Source organism: Bubalus kerabau, chromosome 4 (genome assembly GCF_029407905.1).
Source record: "Bubalus kerabau isolate K-KA32 ecotype Philippines breed swamp buffalo chromosome 4, PCC_UOA_SB_1v2, whole genome shotgun sequence".
NCBI classification, from domain to species: Eukaryota; Metazoa; Chordata; class Mammalia; order Artiodactyla; family Bovidae; genus Bubalus; species Bubalus kerabau.
In genome coordinates this window covers 138,925,566-138,946,980 of record NC_073627.1, presented here as the reverse complement: position 1 = coordinate 138,946,980, position 21,415 = coordinate 138,925,566, and the positions used below count along the sequence as shown (strand labels likewise).

Sequence of the window (21,415 nt, the reverse complement as noted above, 5' to 3'; positions counted from 1 at the left end):
CTCTCAGGGTCCAGTACAGATTCCCCACTTAGTCAGTGGATTTTCCTCTTACTGTACCATTTGTACCCTGTTCCTTATCCCTTCACCATACTTTTCTCTGTAGTATCATCTACTTTGGCACCCATCACATATGAGGCATTCCATGGGCTTCCCTAGTGGCTCAGACAGTAAAGAATCCACCTGAAATGTGGGAGACCTGGGTTCAGTCTCTGAGTCAGGAAGATACCCTGGAGGAGGGCATGGTAACCCAGCTCAGTATTCTTGCCTGGAGAATCCCCATGGACAGAGGGTCACAAAGAGTCAGACATGACTGAGCAGCTAAGCACACACAGCACAGGTGCTCCATATGTATATGACTTGCTTTCCCAGAAAAAATGTAAAAATCATTGAAAAAATGACCTTAAATTTTAGTTCTTTCTCATTTACTCACAATAGAGTACCAAGCAGAAGGCAAGATTCTCAGGATCCAGTTGAGTGAATGACTCTACCTCTTCATGGATTTTGGCTTTTATTCTGGATTTCCCTTTATGGACTCTTTTTCATACACTTCCTCTTCTAGAAAACTGTGAGTAGTAGAGGCCTTATTCTATCTAGAATAAGGAAGTAAAATCTAATTTATAAGACAGTTTAATGTCCTCCAAACTATGCATCTAGAGACTATTCTTTGAAGGAGACAATTCATCTTCTACAGCAGAACCATATATCCCTTTTTAACAATTATATAACAGAACTATTTTTAACAGTCAAAAATAATAGCCATACTAATTTATAGATAGTGAGGAGGCCTTGCTTTCTCCAATATTCCTTTGGGCTACAATCTCTCAAGTTATCGTAGAGTATCCTAAAATGGAACCCAGAGTTTGGAAGACATCATTCACATTGGGCACAGAGTTCTTTCAAACATTGCCAGTGACCATCTGATACTTACAAGAAAAGAGGATGATACAGATGTAGAAATAAGTGGTGGAGGAAAACTTGGATTTGTAGGTAGCTAGCAAGAAGGTAAAAAAAAATTAATTAAAAAATGGGGCCTTGAAAATAGGTGTGCTTAAAAGAAAGGCTTTATGTGGCTCAGCTGGTAAAGAATCCACCTGCAATGTGGGAGACCTTGGCTTGATCCCTGGGTTGGAAAGGTCACCTGGGGAAGGGAAAGGGTACCCACTCCAGTGTTCTGGCCTGGAGAATTCCATAGACTGTATAGTCCATGGAGTCACAAAGAGTCGGTCACAACTGAGTGACTTTCACGAAATCATTTTCAGATATAGAAAACTAGGAATAATCTAAACCTGAGTATTTACATACAGGCTTCCCGAGTCTTCTCAGGCGGTGCTAAGGGTAAAGAACCTGCCTGCCAATGAAGGAGATGCAAGAGATGCAGGTTCAGTCCCTCAGTTGGGAAGATCCCCTGGAAGAGGGCATGGCAACCCCTTCCAGTATTCTTGCCTGGAGAATCCCATGGACAGAGGAGCCCAACAGGCTATGGTCCATGAAGTCACAAAGAGTCAGACATGACAAAAGTGACTCAGCATGCATGCACATATGTTTACTGCTTTCATTTAGGTGTGTACATACAGTTCAGAAATAAACTCAATGCCAACAGACATAGAAAGCTATGTTCATCATATGTCCATAAAATAGTTATATTAAACTTTGAAAATTGTAAAGCACTATAGAATTTAAAGAATCTTTCATTTGATAAAAATATATAAATTTTAAAAAATGAAATAATAAGTTTCCTAATTTCAGCTTCCAAATAAGCACCTTTTCTGATAATGTGAGCTCAGAACTAAGATGGCACCAAGAAACTGGAGGGACAATCATAGTGACCCAGTCTCTGCACTCTGCTGGGTACAAAGCTATCAGAGATGGTTATGTTTCCATCAAAAACATTATTATCAATGTCATTATCATTAATCAATTGCTATCTAAATTTCTAAAGTTGCAGGACACAACTAGGGCATTAAAGATTATACATATTGCATGTATTGTCATACAAGCGTACATGTTGTTGCTGTTATAGTCGCTAAGTCATGTCCAACTCTTTGAACTGTTGCCTGCCAGGGTCTTCTGTCCATGGGATTCTCCAGGCAAGAATACTGGAGTGGGTTGCCATGCCCTCTTGCAGGGGATCTTCCTGACCCAGGGATCGAAACCTTGTCTGGTGTCTCCTGCGTTGGCAGGCAGATTCTTTACCACTAGTACCACCCGGGAAGCCCATAAGTATACATATTATTGTCATTATCAGGATATTGCAAAAGGAATAAGGAATCGACCTAGAATCACACAGAGAGAGACAAAGGGAGGGAGAGGAAGCTGGCATCTACCTTTCTTTTTTTTCTTTATTCTTGTTGCCTTTTGTAAACCACAGCAAAACAGCCTCTACATTTTAGAGAGTCTTTTGCATTTAACAAAAGGCAAAGGTGAACTTTCTGAATGTGTAGTTACAAGCTTGCAGTCCTTGCTACATACTAGTATTGCATACTAGTGAGATAGATTTGTAAAACATTGCTGAGTAGAAATGACAACTAAAGAGAGAGAGAGGATCATAAGCTGGGGTCCACAGAAAACACACTACAGACGATGGTTCACCTCTTGGGGTTGAACAGCCTTTGCCTTCTGTGGTTTCCTCTTCTGATTGTGTACGCCGGCATCAGTGGTAGACAGTGGCCTGTACGTAAAAGCATAGCATTTACAGTGACTTAGCAGTGTCTTTACCACAAGAGGGAGATTTGAGAGAAGTCTGTTCGTTTCCTTTGCCCTTTTGTGTCCTTCTTGCTAACTGATGGACTTTTCATCTGCTCCCTAGGACATCCTCTGGGTTTCCCTTTTCTGTAATTCATAATCATCACCACTGATTTTCTTTTTGATTCTCTACCGAACCATGATATCTAATAATGATGGTCTTGAATCCAACTTTTATCTAAATTATGTCTTTTAAATAAATAAAGATTCATTTTATTCATTCGATATTTATCAGAAGCCCATTCTAGTGAATAAGTCAGTCTTTTGAAAATGCTGGAAAGATACTGTAGTGTCAAGATTATGTTTGAAAGACTGACTGATGTAGATGCAAATCTAGATTTCATTACTTAGGTTGTAAGACTTTAAACATGCTTGCTTACCTCCCTGAGCTTCTGTTTCCACATCAGTAAAAATGTGAAGTCCCTAACTTTGCAGGATTATTGTGAGGATAAATTTATAATACCTTTTCATCTATAAAGTGGAAATACTAATATTTAAATCTTATTTCCTTGTGAAAATTAAATGTTCTTATGAAGATTAAATGATATAATATATGCAAAAGGGCTAAGCAAGGTACTTGCCATAAAGCTGTCATCAATACATTTTAAGGACTATATTTGTATAATGAGTGTTAAAATCTTTAATAATGAGAGTTCTTCTTCTTATGAATTATAAACAGTGATGAACAGAAGAAAAAAAGCAGGCCCCAATAAACAGAATACCAAGCATCTGCTCTAAGAAAAATGTATCTGTACTTATTTCTGAGTATTTGAAGCAAACTAAAATGAAATGAAATTTGATAATTTGGGTCCTTACATTTAGAGTGAATTAGCTGTCCCCAAAGCAGGGCCTACCTCTGGACTAACTTCTGCTTTTCTCTGGAGCTTCGGCATCGGATTACTATAGCAACCATCACAAATATGACAGCCACGGGGAGCAGCACCCCAACCACAATGGAAAAGTCTGCAACAAAGAGAACAAGGGCCTCAAGAAAATATGATCAGTTCACAAATACACATCACACTGGTCCTGATTTCTTTATCACAAACGTCATCGATCCTTTTTCCAAAGAACATGTGTTCCCTGGAAAATCTCTCATAGCCAGTAAAATGAAAATGTATCTTGATAATGATTCTCATAATGTTATTTACATAAAGGGGCTAAAGAGGATATCTATGCAGAACATTTTACATGAGATTGGTAAAGCATCAAAATAACTGAGAATTCTTAGGAGGAATAAATTGAAAACAAAAGGCTGGAAAATCAGAAAGTATATGAAGTAAGGGGGATGGCGGAAGAGGAAAGAAACATTTTTTAAAATTCAACCTTGGAATAAAGCAAGTAAAAATAACCTGAAGTCTTGAAATCCTATCCTCTCAGGAGCAAATAAGAAGCTGAGACATAAAAAAGAGAACAGATGGATAATTGATAACTGATAGATGGGACATAAGTGAGTGTTCTATTGACATTTGCTTTATATAAGAATTATATTTGGGGGGTTATTAGATGTTTTCTATTTTTATCTACAGTCTAGTTAATGAATGCAACTTAAACCTTTTGTTATCTCATATATTAATTTCTCATGATAATCTGAAACCACAAAGACCCAGGGGTACAAGTTTGAAGAGCAATGCTAGCGGCTACTGACTGCTCTCTTATTACTGAGATCACTAAATCAATAATAAGAATACTTTTTTTTTGCATAAATGCAAGACAAGCTCACAAACGTGAACACACATGCATGCAGAAAGGTAGAGACCTCAGAAGTAGAATTCTAGGCAAGATAATAATTGTTCAAATACTGAATACTCTCTACCCTCCATAAAAATTTCTATTCAAAAAACCAAAGGAAATACAATTATAAGGTATTTGTGTTAGAAAGAGTATAGATATGTTCAGAACTTTTTTAATGAACTCAGCAGTACTTCACAGACACCCATAATTTGAAAGGTCGTGGTCTAGGGATAAAGCTGGGGCATGACGGATGGAGAGTATTATAACAGGAAGCAGCTTTATGGTTGAAGATGGCAGTGTCTGAACAGAAAACACAGCCTTTTCTATTTCTGGAAACGTAGGTCTAGGAAATTTGAACCAGCTCTCTCACTAAAAACAGCAAATTGAACTAAAAAAAAAAAAAAGCTTCCTAAAAACACAGAAGTGCTAAAGAATAGGGGGAAATTACTCTGGAGTGAGAGAAAATTAGTTTAGAGTGAGAGAGCAGGAACCCAGAAAGACAGAAAGGAAAATGATTCTGGATGAAAGCCCAGAAATGCACAAAAGAATGAAGAGTAAATAAACCAAGACTGAACCTTAATGTAAACTGCAGACTTTGGGTGATAATCATGCCTCCATGTAGGTTCATTAACTGTAACAAACATTGCACTCTGGTGGGGGATGTTAGTGGTGGGGATGACTGTGCACGTGTGGGGCAGGATATATGGGAAACCTTTGTACTTGCTACTCAGTTTTTCCTGTGGAGTTAAAAGCTGCTCTAAAAAGTAAAGTCTATATTAAAAGTAATAAAGTGGAAATTTTTATGATGGCCACTAAAGGAATACAAAATAAATGCATAATCTCCAAATTAATAAAAAGAAAACTGGAGTGATTAAAATCCTTATGATGCCCATAAGATAAGAAAGAAGAGAAAAAGGAAGAGACCAGATAGGAAGAATACACCCAAGTATATCAGTAATTATTTAATTTAAATGGATCAGGTTTTTAAAAAAGTATTATCAATCTAAAAAATTTAAATATATTCATATTTTTAAAATGAGAGGCAGATGTAAAACATGAGGTTTAAGAAAGGATGAAAATAAAAGTAAGAAAAAAGTTAAACCAAAACAATATAGACCAAAATAAATATGGTACAGCTATATTTTTCTCCATGATCTGTAGACTTTAAAAGGCAAGAAAACTAGAGATACACACAAGCATTTCATATTGACAAGAGTGTTAATTCACTGGGAAGACATACAATTCTAAGTCTTTTTTGTAGCAGATATCAAGGTCTCAAAATATATACGCATTAATAGACCCAGAATTTTCTTGGGCTGAAAAATCACTGCAGATGGTGACTGTAGCCATAAAATTAAAAGATGCTTTCTCTTTGGAAGAAAAGCTATGACAAACCTAGACAGCATACTAAAAAGCAGAGACATTATTTTACTGACAAAGGTCTGTCTAGTCAAAGTTATGATTGTTTCAGTAGTCATGTATGAATGTGAGAGTTGAACCATAAAGAAAGTGGAGTGTTGAAGAATTGATGCTTTTGAACTGTGGTGCTAGAGAAGACTCTTGAGAGTCCCTTGGACTGCAAGGAGATCCAACCAGTCAATCCTAAAGCAAATGAGTCCTGAATATTCATTGTAAGGACTGATGCTGAAGCTGAAGCTCCAATACTTTGGCTACCTGATGCAAAGAGCTGACTCATTGGAAAAGATTCTGAGGCTGGGAAAGATTGTGGGCAGGAGGAGAAGGAGATGACAGAGGGTGAGATGATTGGATGGCATCACCAGCTCGATGGACATGAGTTTGAGCAAGCTCTGGGAGTTGGTGATAAACAGAGAAGCCTTCAGTCCATTGGGTCGCAAAAATCGAACACAACTGAGTGACTGGACTGAACTGAACTGAACTGAACTGAATAGAACCAGAAGTGATAGCCGAGTTCACAATTATAGTGGGGATTTTAACACTTGTGGCTCTGTAATTGGTACAACAAACAAACAAGATATCAGTAATGATTAATATATTACACACAACTAATGAACATGGATTAAAAAACATGGAAAACACTGCACATAACTGCATAATACATATTTTTTTGTGCACAGACAGAACACCTACAATATGGGCATATTCTGAGTCATAGAAAGTGTCAATAAATTTCAACACATTCTCAACACTGTAGATTTTCTGATCCCTATGGAATTATGCTGCATATAACATTAACAATAGCTAGATAATCTGTATATGCATATACATTAAGAAATATAAAACTAAACATTTAAAGGGCCAAAGAAGAAAGCAAATGGAAAATTGAAAATAATTTGAATCAAATGATAATGAAAATATCAGTTACCATATGGGCTACAAACTGAAAAGTAATGAGGCAAAGATTTCTTTCAAGAATTTTAAGATGAAATAAACTTAAGGAAAGGGAATTGTATAAAGCAGAATTTGAAATAGCAAAAAAAAAAGTTTGAAAAAGAAAAACAAACCATAAAGAATAATTAAATTTTAAAAATTTTGTTAGGATAATAGAAAAAAAAAAGATAAAAAAAAAAACATGCTACAAATCCTATAGATATTGAAAAGACAAGTAAGTATTATGAGGAATTTTAAACCAAAACATTGAAATTCAAGTGAACAAGGAAAATGTCTAGTAAAATATACTAAAACTTGTATAAGAAGATATAAAAAACCTGAAGAATCTTATAACTACTAAAGACATTGGATCTTTAATTAAAATATCGTTCAGAACTCTAGGCCCACTTGGCTTACTGACAAGTTCTAACCAGATGTTTAAGGAGAGTCTTCCATTTTTATACAAATTTTTCCAGGGAATTTAAATAAATGAGAACACTTCATTTTATTTAACATGACTAGCATAATCCTGTACTCAGATTTACAGACACTATGAGAAAATTATAGGCATAACCCATGAACATAAAGTAATAGCAAACATCATCCATCAGTATCTATTCAGTTCAGTTCAGTTCAGTCCCTCAGTCATGTTCGACTCTTTGCGACGCCATGAATTGCAGCACGCCAGGCCTCCCTGTCCATCACCATCTCCCAGAGTTCACTGAAACTCACGTCCATTGAGTCAGTGATGCCATCCAGCCATCTCATCCTTTGTTGTCCCCTTCTCCTCCTGCCCCAATCCCTCCCAGCATCAGTCTTTTCCAGTGAGTCAACTCTTTGCATGAGGTGGCCAAAGTACTGGAGTTTCAGCTTTAGCATCATTCCTTCCAAACACTCAGGACTGATCTCCTTTAGAATGAACTGGTTGGGTCTCCTTGCATTCCAAGGGACTCTCAGGAGTCTTTTCCAACACCACAGTTCTAAAGCATTAATTCTTCGGTGCTCAGCTTTCTTCACAGTCCAACTCTCACATCCATACATGACTACTGGAAAAATGATAGCCTTGACTAGACAGACCTTTGTTGGCAAAGTAATGTCTCTGCTTTTCAATATGCTATCTAGGTTGGTCATAACTTTCCTTTCAAGGAGTAAGCATCTTTTAACTTCATGGCTGCAATCAACATCTGCAGTGATTTTGGAGCCTAAAAAAATAAAGTCTGACACTGTTTCCACTATTTCCCCATCTATTTCCCATGAAGTGATGGGACCAGATGCCATGATCTTCGCTTTCTGAATGTTGAGCTTTAAGCCAACTTTTTCACTCTTCTCTTTCAATTTCATCAAGAGGCTCTTTAGTTTTTCTTCACTTTCTGCCATAAGGGTGGTGTCATCTGCATATCTGAGGTTATTGATATTTCTCCCGGCAATCTTGATTCCAGCTTGTGCTTCTTCCAGTCCAGCGTTTCTCATAATGTACTCTGCATATAAGTTAAATAAACAGGGTGACAATACACAGCCTTGATGTGCTCCTTTTCCTATTTGGAACCAGTCTGTTGTACCATGTCCAGTTTTAACTGTTGCTTCCTGACCTGCATACAAATTTCTCAAGAGGCAGGTCAGGTGGTCTGGTATTCCCATCTCTTTCAGAATTTTCCACAGTTTATGGTGATCCACACAGTCAAAGGCTTTGGCATAGTCAATAAAGCAGAAATAGAGTTTTTCTGGAACTCTTTTGCTTTTTCGATGATCTAGCAGATGTTGGCAATTTGATCTGTGGTTCTTCTGCCTTTCCTAAATCCAGCTTGAACAACTGGAAGTTCATGGTTCACGTATTTATTGCTGAAGCCTGGCTTGGAGAATTTTGAGCATTACTTTACTAGCGTGCGAGATGAGTGCAATTGTGTGGTAGTTTCTTAAAAATCCAATTAATATATATTATATATAAAAATTCTATGGTGAAAATCATTGAATATTATTTGGCAAAATTAAAGAATGCTAAGTAAATGGATACTTATTTCATGTACTAGGTTTGGAATTCAATATTTTATATATGCTCATTCTTCCCCAAGTGAATCTATAGATACAGTTTAGACTAACTAAATTCCAACAGGAATTGTGTGTGTAACTTGAAAATCTGACTGTAAAAAATATGTGGAAGTACAAAAGCTAATAGCCAACACATTCTTGAAGAACAAAATTAAAGGACTGCCTCTAAGATAGCAAACTTATCTTAAATATACAATAATAAAAGAATATTATACTGACATGTGTGTGGTCAGTCATGTCAGACTCTTTGTGACCCCATGGACTGTAGCCTACCAGGCTCCTCTGTCCCTCAGATTCTCCAGGCAAGAATACTGGAGTGAGTTGTTATTTCCTCTTCCAGGAGGAGGAAATTTCCTCCCAATCCAGGGACTGAACCCGCATCTCCTGCAATGGCAGGAGGATTCTTTATCACTGAGTCACCTATGAAGGCCTTATACTGGCATATGAATAGTCAAATAGAACCCCCAGAAAAGTAGAAATATCCCAGAAAGACACAAATGCAGACACATGTGCTTTATTGGAAAATTGGTACTATAAAGCATTAAGGAAGGATGATCTATTACATGGGCTTCCCAGGTGGTGCTAGTGGTAAAGAACCCACTTGCCAGTTCAGGAGACACAAGAGACAAGGAATTGATCCCTGGGTCAGGAAGATCCTCTGGAGAAGGGCATGGCAACCCACTCCAGTATTCTTGCCTGGAGAATCCCATGGACAGAGGAGCCTGGTGGGTTACAGTCCATGGGATCACAAAGAGATCACACTACTGAAATGATTTAGCGCAGCACAGATCTATTACATAAATGATGGTGTGACAATTGAGTATCTATCTGGGATAAAAGTGAAATTGAACACTTGTATCATAAACAAAATAATTCGAGATACACTATAGATTTAAATTTGAAAAAGCAATAAAATAATCCTTTTCAGAAGATCATATATACATTCATAACTTCAGGATAGAAAAAAAGTCCTTAAAAAGGACACAAAAAGGAAAACTAATCATCAAGGAAATAATAAACAAATTGACTACATTACAATTAAAAGCTTCTTTAATCACATGACATCACAAAGAGTGAGAAAACACAGAATGAAGGGAGTTATTTGCAGCATGTATAACTGAAAAATAGCTTATATCTAGTATATTAAAATTAAACAAGTTAATAGGGGGTCGGGGAGATACCCAATAGAAAAATACACAAAATGGCATGAACAAATATTTCATAAAAGAAAAAAATACCAATGGCCAAAAAAAATTAGGAAAAGATTGTATCATTATTACTAGCTATAAAAAGAATTTAAATGAAAATTTCAATGTGTTATCACTACTGACCCACAAGAGTTGCTAAACTATAACAATTCTATTTATGCCAAATCGCTTAAAGGTTGTAAAGCCATAGGAAGGGGTCCTGAGGAAGAGCAGCTGTTTCTAAAAGTAAATGTAATGAAGAGCTCTGTCCTCAGGGCAGGGTATTCATCACCATGGCAACTGGGGGAGAGGTTCTCTACCCTGGCTGTTTCTACAATGAAGGTCTGAGGTCTATAGGAAGATCTGCCTACTGATAGAGCTCTCAGGCAGATCTCTGATCAGGAGAGGTAAGGTCCAACAAGCATGCACACATGCCAAGAAAACCCCTGTGAGCTAATTCAAGTCAAAAAAATTAAAAGACGCTTACTTCTTGGAAGGAAAGTTATGACCAACCTAGATAGCATATTCAAAAGCAGAGATATTACTTTGCCAACAAAGGTCCGTCTAGTCAAGGCTATGGTTTTTCCTGTGGTCATGTATGGATGTGAGAGTTGGACTGTGAAGAAAGCTGAGTGCCGAAGAATTGATGCTTTTGAACTGTGGTGTTGAAGAAGACTCTTGAGAGTCCCTTGGACTGCAAGGAGGTGCAACCAGTCCATTCTGAAGGAGATCAGCCCTGGGTGTTCTTTAGAAGGAATAATGGTAAAGCTGAAACTCCAGTACTTTGGCCACCTCCAGTGAGAGTTGACTCATTGGAAAAGACTCTGATGCTGGGAGGGATTGGGGGCAGGAGGAGAAGGGGACGACATAGGATGAGATGGCTGGATGGCATCACCGACTCGATGGACGTGAGTCTGAGTGAACTCTGGGAGATGGTGATGGACAGGGAGGCCTGGTGTGCTGCGATTCATGGGATCACAAAGAGTCGGACACTACTGAGTGACTGAACTGAACTGAAGTGAACTGAATCCCACATTCAATGAAGGATCATATATCCTGAAGAAAAATAGCACAGTGCAATATAAGAGAAGAGAGGGTGAAAAAAAAAATTCAACTCAAAAGAAATAGAGGTAATCTGGAGAAGAGACTGAACCTGCAAAAATAATAAGTCATATTCTTAGAGAGTTTTATGAGGATATTAAACCTAGTATACATTCAGTCAAGGCTGTTAGGAAAACGGGACAATTGTAAAGCAAGAAAACTCAGAAAATGAGAATGAAATGACAAATATAAAATTTCAAGAATTTTTTTGGTAAAATATAAAAACATAAGAAGGTGGGAAATATGATTTAAAACTTGGATGAGAGACTTTGGAGATTAATATCATGGATTCATTACCTACAGAACAGGAATTACAAGAAGAAAGAGAAAAAGGCATGGAATCTAACATAATAGGAAATAAACGCTTGGAAGAGGTGAGCAATTTTCTCAAGTTAGACATGTAATGTTACGTACTGAAGACCGTGGAAGAATTAGAGCAGTCAGGAGGGGCCCATCCTTCTTTACACTGACACTGGAGCTCATGGTCACACACCTAGAGGAGCAATGGTTCTGTTAGTTTTCTCACTGAACTAATGCTCAACACAAGGGCTTATTCATCCATAATTAAGTACATTTCAAAAACAAAAAAGAATAACCCTGCAGTCTTTCAACTACCTACATATTTTAAGCATCAATAATAGGAATTTCATAATGCCATCTGCAGCAACATGGATGAACTTAGAGAAATGTCATCTTGAGTGAAGTAAGTCAGGCAGAGAAGGAGAAATATCATATGACATACTTATATGTGGAATCTAAAAGAATTGATAAAAATGAACTTACCAAAACAGAAAGAGACTCACAGACTTAGAGAATGAAATCATGGTCGTTGGAGGGGAAGGGATAGTTAGGGAGTTTGGGATGGGCTTGTATACACTGCTATATTTAAAATGGATAACCAACAAAGACCTACTTACAGCATAGGAAACTCTGCTCAGTGTTATGCGGCAGGCTGGATGGGAGGGGAGTTTGGGGGAGAATGGATGTGTGTGTGTGTGTGTGTGTGACCAAGTCCCTTTGATATTTGCCTGAAACTATCACAACATCATTTGTTTAATTGGCTATATGCCAATACAAAATAAAAAGTTTAAAAAAAAAACCCAGGAATTTCAGTATCAGGTTCTTTGAAGGAAGTTTTCATTGAATCAAAGTACTGAAGAGTTAGATAAACTTAATTGTTTTAATCATTCAACACTGAAACACTACATTAACATCACCCAAACTGTCTGACCTAAAAATGACATAAGATTCAGCAAGCTTTGGGAAACACTGTCAAGACTTACTTACAGCGTGTCCTTTGCACTTAGAGGAGCAATTTGCTGATTTGTAAGTTCTTTCCATATCCACACATTCTGCATTAATGCAAACCTGAAAGTGATGTGAAAACAAAAAACTGACATGAATGTCCAAAGATATCACTTATGCAAACTGTTGACTCCTCAGGAGTTAATCTTTTATTTTTAGCGGCTCAGACGGTAAAGCGTCTGTCTACAATGCGGGAGACTCGGGTTCGATCCCTTGATTGGGAAGATCCCTTGGAGAAGGAAATGGCAATCCACTCCAGGACTATTGCCTGGAAAATCCCATGGACAGAGGACCCTGGTAGGCTACAGTCCATGGGGTCACAAAGAGTCGGACATGACTGAGTGACTTCCCTTCACTTCACTTCAATGCTATCAAGAGCTTCCCACGTGGCTCAGTGGATAAAGAATCTGCCTGCAATGCAGGGGATTCAGGAGACGTGGGTTCAGTCCCTCGATCTGGAAGATCCCCTAGAGGAGGAAATGGCAACCCACTCCAGTATTCTTGCCTGGGAAATCCCATGGACAGAGGAGCCTGGCAGGCTGCAGTCCACAGGGTCACAAAGAATCAGAAAAGACTGAAACAACTAAGTATGCACGCACTCATTGTTATCAAACTTGCTTTTTATTAGAGAAATCACAACACCCTTTTGAAAATAGGAAGATGGAATCTAGGTAATTTTTGTAATAAAATATTTAGGAAGTCCTCTCTAAAGAAAATTTCCTTACTTCAGTCCTCATGGATTATTCCCTTAATCCACCTCTTTAGTTCAACTCTATAGACTGATAGTTAGCACTGAGCTAAGTAAGCATTGCACATGATACAAGGTGCTCATTCCAAGCAAAAATACTATGGAAAACATGCTAATATCATATCATCTCTAAGATTAAAATAAAAATTTGTGTAAAAATAAGTAGTATTGTTATGATTATATTTATTATTATCAGTGGCTATCATTTGCTGAGAACCTACCAATTTAGGGGCAATAAAACTTGCCCAAATTTAACACCCTAGTGCTAAGCACCTAATAGGTACTTATTAAATAACACTGAAGGGAAGAACACAGTCATGTATACACGAATGGCATAAACATTACTTTGAAAATGGTGCTTCATGAAACATAGGGGGGCCCTGAAAAGAAAATAAACAAAACAAAAAACAAACAGAAAGAACATTCTGAGTAAAAGCTGCAATTTCAACTCACCTTCTTATCTCCACATTTGGTTCCATTGACTACCATGCCAATTTCTTCACTGCTGTCTTCAGGATCAAATAGTCTACATGTCAGGACTGTGACTATTCGTCCTTTCCAGGGCAGATAATCTGAGCCACCATTACAGAACAACTTCCCACATGTGGCATCTCTGAGGAAAAGCCAAAATTTGCTGCAGTTGAAACACCAGGATCCAAACTGGAGTTTTATACTAATATAAATCACTTCCTGGACTATCCATATTTAACTAATGGTATTTTTCCCTAAGGCAGAGACTCCTAGTTCTCCATTATACCAGTTTTCCCCTTATTGGTAAGTAACAGAACCACCATATTCAATGGTTTTCAAGGCCAGGTGTTGCTAAAAAAACAAACAAACAACAACAAAAAACCCTTGTCTCCCAGATTCCCTAATTTTGGCCAGTAACCTAAATTTTGGCCAGTGGGAAGGATACAGAACCTTAACTTCAGATTCTTGAATGTGGCCTTATGTGAGGGTATGTGTTGTTGCTGATGTTTAGTCACTGGGTTGTGTCTGCCTCTTCGGGACCCCATGGACTGCAGCACGCTAGGTTCCCCTCTCCTTCATTATCTCCCACGTTTGCTCAAATTCATGTCCACTGAGTTGGTGATTCTATTCAACCTTCTCACCCTCTGCTTCCCCTTTCCCTTTTGCCTTCCATCTTTCCCAGCATCAGGGTCTTTTCCAGTGAGTCAGTTCTTTGCATCAGGTGACCAAAGTATTGGAGCTTCAGCTTCAACATCAGTTCTTAACATCAAGGAGGGCACCTAGGAAGTCAGTTTCTGTCTTGTTTCAGCTAAGGTCATTTATTGCATGAATTGCAGCAGAATAATTCTCTTGACTATAGTAGTATCAGTATAAGGCTGAGCCTTAGATGACACTCTAAGGCATCATGTGGGTTCCTGAAAGAACCCCTGAAAATTCAGATGAAACTGCCAGGGGATCACTAAAGCCTTACATTCACTAGCAAGGGGAAGAAAGTCAATGCCAACAATATTGGAATCAATTGCTTTTATGCAAAATTTAGAGGAAAGTTGTGAAAAAAGTCTTATGAGAGTGTTAGAATCAGATTCTTCTGATTACTCTGGTGGCTTTTAGAAAAAATACCACTGAGGAGCAGAGAAAGGCATGCATTCTTTCCAGACTTGAGATGGTATTTTTCTTGAATCATTTAGGTAGGGCTTTAAGAAGAAGGCTCTAAAAAGGTGAAAGTTGCTTAGTCATATCTGACTCCATGACCCCATGGACTGTAGCTTGCCAATTTTCCCTATCCGTGGAATTCTCCAGGCAAGAATACTGGAGTGGGTTGCCATTTCCTTCTCCAGGGGATCTTCCCAACCCAGAGACTCAACCCAGGTCTCCTGCATCACAGGCAGACTTTTTATCCTCTGAGCCACCAAGGAAGCCCTAGGAAGGCTCTAGGACCCAGGGAATTTCAGGCTTATTTTTCACTACAAGCAAAAATTATTAAGAAGTGATCAGAAAGCCAGACTGTGGGAAGAACTGAAGTGCTTATGCCTTTGGTTGCAGAAATTATCCAGTATTCACACAAGCATTTATACAGGACAAGGGTGTGTGTACACTTTACAGAGGAAAGATGGAATTATCCTAGCCCTTTTTCCCTATCACAACTTCTCATACTAAATATTGCTACCCACTCACCCTACTCCCACACACATATAGCCTTTTATTAATATATTCTCCCCTGATTTCCTATAAAGGAGAGCCCACCAGGCATGACCATCTTTGAGGTTCAGACTCCCCAAGAGATGATCTTCTGTCCAAAATAGTTTGGTAATAACTATCTTTGAGAAAAATTAGTGTTATTTCAAAAGAAAAAAAACTTGGAGAAATGCTGATCTTTTTCATTCAGTGTCTTGTTACACATTAGTATGCACATGCAAAGTTTGGAACAGGTATTTCACCTATTATCATTTAATTTTTAAAAATCATCTTAGAACTGTAGAATCCAAGGGAAATATATAGAAAAATCTCAAGTTCATTGATTACAGAGTTTTATCTTTTCTTTTTTCAGACTATCAATTTTTTTATGGAAAACAAATTCTTTAGGTCAACTGTCAATCTTTTCCCTCACTGTATTTTTTCTTTATGGGATGCCATGGCAAGTTAAAAAAAAAGAAAAAGAAAAAAAAACAACTATACAATCATTGTGTTGCTTATTCCTCTGAGAAGATATGTATTTCTACCATAGAATCATCATGAAATGCAGTAGATGGAAAAGCATCTGAAGCATACTGGAGAATAAGTGTATACATTTCCAACAAGGCCCATTTACTCTGGTATGTTCCTTCTTAAACATTCATTCTATTTAACAACAGCTATACTTGGTGTCCTCTGAAGCATGCATTATGAGAGACTGAAAAATGGGAATCATTCCCTATTTACCTTTTTAACTCAGTGCCTAGCCTAAAATAAAGCAAGTAATAGTCACTCAATGAATGTTTATCAAATAAATGATGTCCAAATTACTTTCTCTTTAAATGAGATAAATCAGCATGTGTGAAAATGAGCAGGAAGTTCAAATAGCAAAGCCACTTACTTTGCTTTACAGGGAATGTGTGTGTTGTTCACTTTTCGACAGTATCCATAAGTTGACCCATCTTCATTTCGTCTAAAACATGACTTATCTGCAACCTGGGCTTCTGGGATCAAACAAGGTCAGTAAGGTCATAGATGGAAAGAAGAGAGGTAAGTAGTTCTGTGCTACAAAGGATTCATGAAACAGAAAGCCAGCATGAAGAACATGATTTTAGCATCATACCTCTTCTTGGAAATATAGTTTGCTTTGATATGGTATCAAGAGAGATGTCTGGAGTTAAAAAAATCTTTTGGATGGCCTATTTTTGAATGATGGCTATCTAAATATTTGGAAACATCTGTAAGATTGAAGACTTAGCTAGAAGAGCCATAGTTATCCTAGCAGCAGTCCACAGGCAGATACTGGAATGCTGTCCTGTTGAAGGGTACACATATGACAGGTACACCCTATGCTTAGTCAGATTTCTACTCTGCCAGGAAGTAACGTGCATCACAAGTTTAATTTCTCATGCAGTCTTCATCAGATGGGCAATCAGTGGTTAAGAGCTATGTGATATGGTTAATTGCCTTAAACTTTCAATTTGCTCTGTGTGAAAATGATGACTCTATGATAGTATACCCTCATAATGTTATTATGAGGATTACTTTAAGTTTTTAGGATTATGTGTTTTTAAAAAACAAGCTTTATTTATTTAAATGTTTGACCACACCTGGAGTCATGTGGGATCTTAGTTCCCCTACCAAGGATTGAACCCACACCCTCTGCATTGGAAGACAGAGTCTTAACCATTGGACCACCAAGGAAGTCCACTATTAAGAAGATTAAATGAGTTAATCTATGTGAGCCACTGAGAAGAGTGCCTGGTCAGTAGAACATGGTGTATAAATATTACCCATTCTTATTAGCATTCTCATTTTGTTAATAAAGGTACAGAGGGTGGTATTGGTTAAAGCCACAAAGAGAGATGAAAAATCAGACTTCAAATCAAGTTCTATTGAGTCAAATGCCTCTATCCTTCTTTTTCTAATGCCTCTACTCCTTCTCTCTCCCCCATTTTGAAAATTAATAAGGAAGACCTGGAAAGTATGAATCCAGCCTTTGAAAAAACAACAATGAAGTTAAAAATAATAAAAAGCCAATGGAGTCTAGAACTAGCAGATACAAATGATTTAAGAATGGGTAAGAAATAAGGTCCCATCGTATAGCTCAGGGAACTACATTCAATATCCTGTAATAAACCATAATGGAAAGAAATACAAAAAACTGTCACTGTTTGCAGATGACATGATACTATATAGAAAATCTTAAAGATCCTACCAGAAAACTACTCATTAATGAATTTGAGCTCATCAATGAATTTGAAAACTACTAGAGCTCATCATGGAGAAGGCAATGGCACCCCACTCCAGTACTCTTGCCTGGAAAATCCCATGGACGGAGGAGCCTGGTAGGTTGCAGTCCATGGGGTCGCTAGGAGTCGGACACGACTGAGCGACTTCATTTTCACTTTTCACTTTCATGCATTGGAGAAGAAAATGGCAAGCCACTCCAGTGTTCTTGCCTGGAGAATCCCAGGGACAGGGGAGCCTGGTGAGTTGCCGTCTCTGGAATCACACAGAGTCGGACACGACTGAAGCAACTTAGCAGCAGAGCTCATCAATGAATTTGGTAAAGTTGCAGGATTCAAAATTAATACACAGAAATCTTGCATACTTATACACTCACAGCAAGAGATCAGAACAAAAGATTAATCAATGGAACAGAATAGAAAGTCCAGAGATAAACTCACATGCCTATGGTCACCTAATCTGTGATCAAAGAGGCAAGAATATACAGTGGAGAAAAGACAGTCTCTTCAGTAAGTAGTGCGGGGAAAACTGGACAGCTACATGTAAAAGAATGAAATTAGAATGCTTACTAACACCACACACAAAAATAAACTCAAAATGGATTAAAGACCTGAATGTAAGGCCAGATGCTATAAAACCCTTAAAGGAAAATACAGGAAGTTCACACTTTGACATAAATCACAAGATCTTTTTTGACCCACCTCCTGGGGTGATGAAAATAGAAACAAAATAGACAAATGAAACCTAATTAAACGTAAAAGCTTTTGCACAGCAAAGGAAACCATAACGGAAGGACGAATGGGACAGAATGCTGCTTCAGCCATGATGAAACGCTGTCACTTGGAATGAGATAGTTTTCCATGGAGAGAGGCAGACATGCCAGTGACAGCGGGCTTGTCCTCGTACCTGGTCCCCAGAGGTCAATGCACTGCTTCTCCAGGGTGGGGCACGTTCCCATCCGGCAGTAGCCCTTCCCATTCTGGCAAGGGAAGCCATTGATTTGGTATCGATCACTGGGGCAAAGAGTAGATTTGCCATCACACATTTCAGGCAGGTCACACTCATCTTTTGCTGGTCTGCACACCTCACCAGCCTTTTTTAACTGTAGGGAAATAAAAACGTAGACATGGACTTTTTCCACCTGACCTACCATAATATCTCAAATTGATGCAAATTATATTTTCCCTGTGGCCTTTAATTAGTAATGTGTACCTAGAGGCATTGTTCTATTTTTAGTTTACATTTGTATTGTAAAAGCCAAAACCATCTCCTATAATGTCACTTCTACTGACTTTGGCCAAGCCCTGAGTTGTTAAAGCAATCAATACTTCTGAATTTGTAGAGCAACTGCTACAAAAATAACAATGAAAAAATACTTTAGAACACCCAGCAATATTATAGATGCAAAGAAGGAAGTTACCTCTCCCTTTGTTAAATGCATCTTTCACAAGATTTTCAAGGAGATTTAAATCTGCAGCTCCAGAAATTTACTGGTGAAGTGAATCTTTTGTAATAAGGAAGATAAGCTTCGAAGCCCAGATCAGCATGCTCTGAGATTTTCCCAGGCATCGAGTTTCCTAATCCTGAATTCCTTTTAGTGTAATTTTAGATATTTCTTTTTTCACTCACATCTTCCTACGGAATGATTTATTAGGAGAGAGAAACAAACCAAAAACGTTCATTTGCTATGTTAATTCCATTAAAATCTATTACTGCAAATCTTGCTCTTATTTGCTCAGAGAAATGTTAGTCAAAGAAATCCTGCCATTCAGGCAGATATAAAGAGGCCTGTGTGGATACTGGAATCACCTCCTTCCTTAGCTGAAGCAACTAGATGTGTTCTCTCTCCAGTGTTCTTGCCTGAGAAATCCCATGGACAGAGAGGTCTTGCGGGCTACAGTCCATGGGGTCGCAAAGAGTCAGATATGACTCAGTGACCAAACCACCACTACTTCACATCATCAAGAAACTTTTAATATCTTTACACTGGTGAGAGCATATAATCAAAATTTTCATCGGGGCCTATGAGACCCTGCAAAGCCCCTCTGCTCCAGTCAGACTAACTTTCTTATCAGATGTCACACAAACCATTTTTACCTTCTGTTTATTCTTTCCTCATTTGGAATTTTTTTTTTCTTTCTGTTTATATAAAATCTGCTGTACTTCACAAACTATTTGAAACCCTAATTCTTCCATGAAAACTCCTCTGATCCCTTCAATGTGGATCACTGCTCCTCTTTTCCACATGTAGTAGGAAAACAGCCCAGAATTTGGATATGAAAGACACATACTTTGGATATGAAAGATACATACTTGGCTCTGCCAGTGGTTAGATGTATACCCTTAGCAAATGAGTTTAATCTTAACTTTATAAGCCATTAGGAAAATTAAGTGAAAAAATACATGCAAAGTAATATACCCAAAGGTTATATATCATTATAATATCTACCTGGCATTTAATCATGTATAGTATTTTCATCCATTTCAGGTATGTATGAATATATCCTCACCCTAAGGAAACAACAAATATTTTGAGGAAAAACACCACTTGTGTGTGTGTGTGTGTATGTGTGTGTGTGTGTGTGTGTGTGTGTGTGTGTGTGTATGCAATGCAAGAGACACAGGAGTCACAGGTTTGATCCCTGGGTCAGGAAGATCCCCTGAAGGAGGAAAACGGCAACCCACTCCAGTATTTTTGCATGAAAAATTCTATGGACATGTTAAGTAGTTAGAATAGGAAAAAGGAGTCCAAAATGGTGGTGTCTAAAAGACAAATAAAGGGAAAAGCCCACAAAAATGGATCAAAAGAAAACCCGTGGACTGGAGTGAGAACTTCAGGTGAAAAATACATACCCACTTCTTGGCTAGCTCAATTTTCATAGGGCAGGCTCAGTGGGGAGGAAACAAATGTATAAAAGGAGGAAGCCAAGATGGATTAAGGCTTCTCCTTTTGGGTCAGCCCACCCTCACGCCTTGAGAGTGTACTATCCTTTGCTTGCCAAATAAAACTGAGCTGTAACTGAACTGTAACACTGGTCGCCATTTCAAATCTTTGTTGCAGTGAGACAGAACCAAGAAAATTACACATTCCCCTGACATATCTGGTGCCGTGACCCAGACGTAGCCTGGCTGAAACAACCTCAGCTCATTCCCAGCGAGGCAGAGACCAAGCACAGCAGAAGACCAACTTGGCGAAAGCTCACATGCTGGAAGCTGAATGTGAAGGAAACCCAGCACAGTGGAAATGACAAGAAGCCCAGTGTGCTGGAAACTGGGACAGAAAAAACAAACTCGGACAAAAGCTCACGAGGTTCAGTCTCAAATTCCGGAAGACCTCCAGTTTAGGTAGGAGGTCCTCGCCCCTATGGCTGGATGGACATATGGCTAACAGAATCTTAATTCCGTTACAGTCTCTTGTTTCTTATTTCCTCAAACACCCTGTGAACAGATGAATGGCCATGGGTGCCACTGAGGGACTCTGGCAGGGACTACTCCCCAGTGTGTCCTGAAGGCTCCACTATCTGCTGTGCCCTAGGAGCTGTTGCCCAAGTGGGTGAGGGTTCTTCGGTCCTTAACCTCCTTTGTGCCTAGGATCAGGCCAATGAAAATTGTGGGCACAGGTCAGGCATTTAGCAGTTTTTCCAGCAAGTTATGAAAGGGGTTCCTTGGTATGTTTTTCCCACTGCTTTTTTCTCCCGTCCTTTAGCTCCTCTCTCCATCTATGCCTCTGTTTACAAAGTATTGGGCAGGTCATCATCTTTCCATTTCTGAAAGTTGTGTTTGAAACTGTTTACCTAAGATTGGGACTGAA

At 38.4% G+C, this 21,415-nt stretch overlaps 1 protein-coding gene across 1 annotated transcript in view; it reads right to left on the bottom strand.

Annotated features, from left to right (window-relative positions):
* Window positions 1–2,474: 2,474 nt before the first annotated feature.
* The window catches only part of ADAM28 (ADAM metallopeptidase domain 28), a 68,563-nt gene continuing 49,622 nt past the window's right edge, over window positions 2,475–21,415 (bottom strand). The window contains exons 14-20 of the mRNA XM_055579738.1: window positions 18,511–18,706; window positions 16,256–16,358; window positions 13,666–13,825; window positions 12,447–12,527; window positions 11,574–11,652; window positions 3,597–3,705; window positions 2,475–2,668 (exon numbers count right to left, since the gene is read on the bottom strand). Of these exons, the coding sequence (XP_055435713.1) occupies window positions 2,572–2,668; window positions 3,597–3,705; window positions 11,574–11,652; window positions 12,447–12,527; window positions 13,666–13,825; window positions 16,256–16,358; window positions 18,511–18,706 (825 nt within the window). The 3' untranslated portion in view covers window positions 2,475–2,571. The remainder of the gene's footprint in view (window positions 2,669–3,596; window positions 3,706–11,573; window positions 11,653–12,446; window positions 12,528–13,665; window positions 13,826–16,255; window positions 16,359–18,510; window positions 18,707–21,415) is intronic.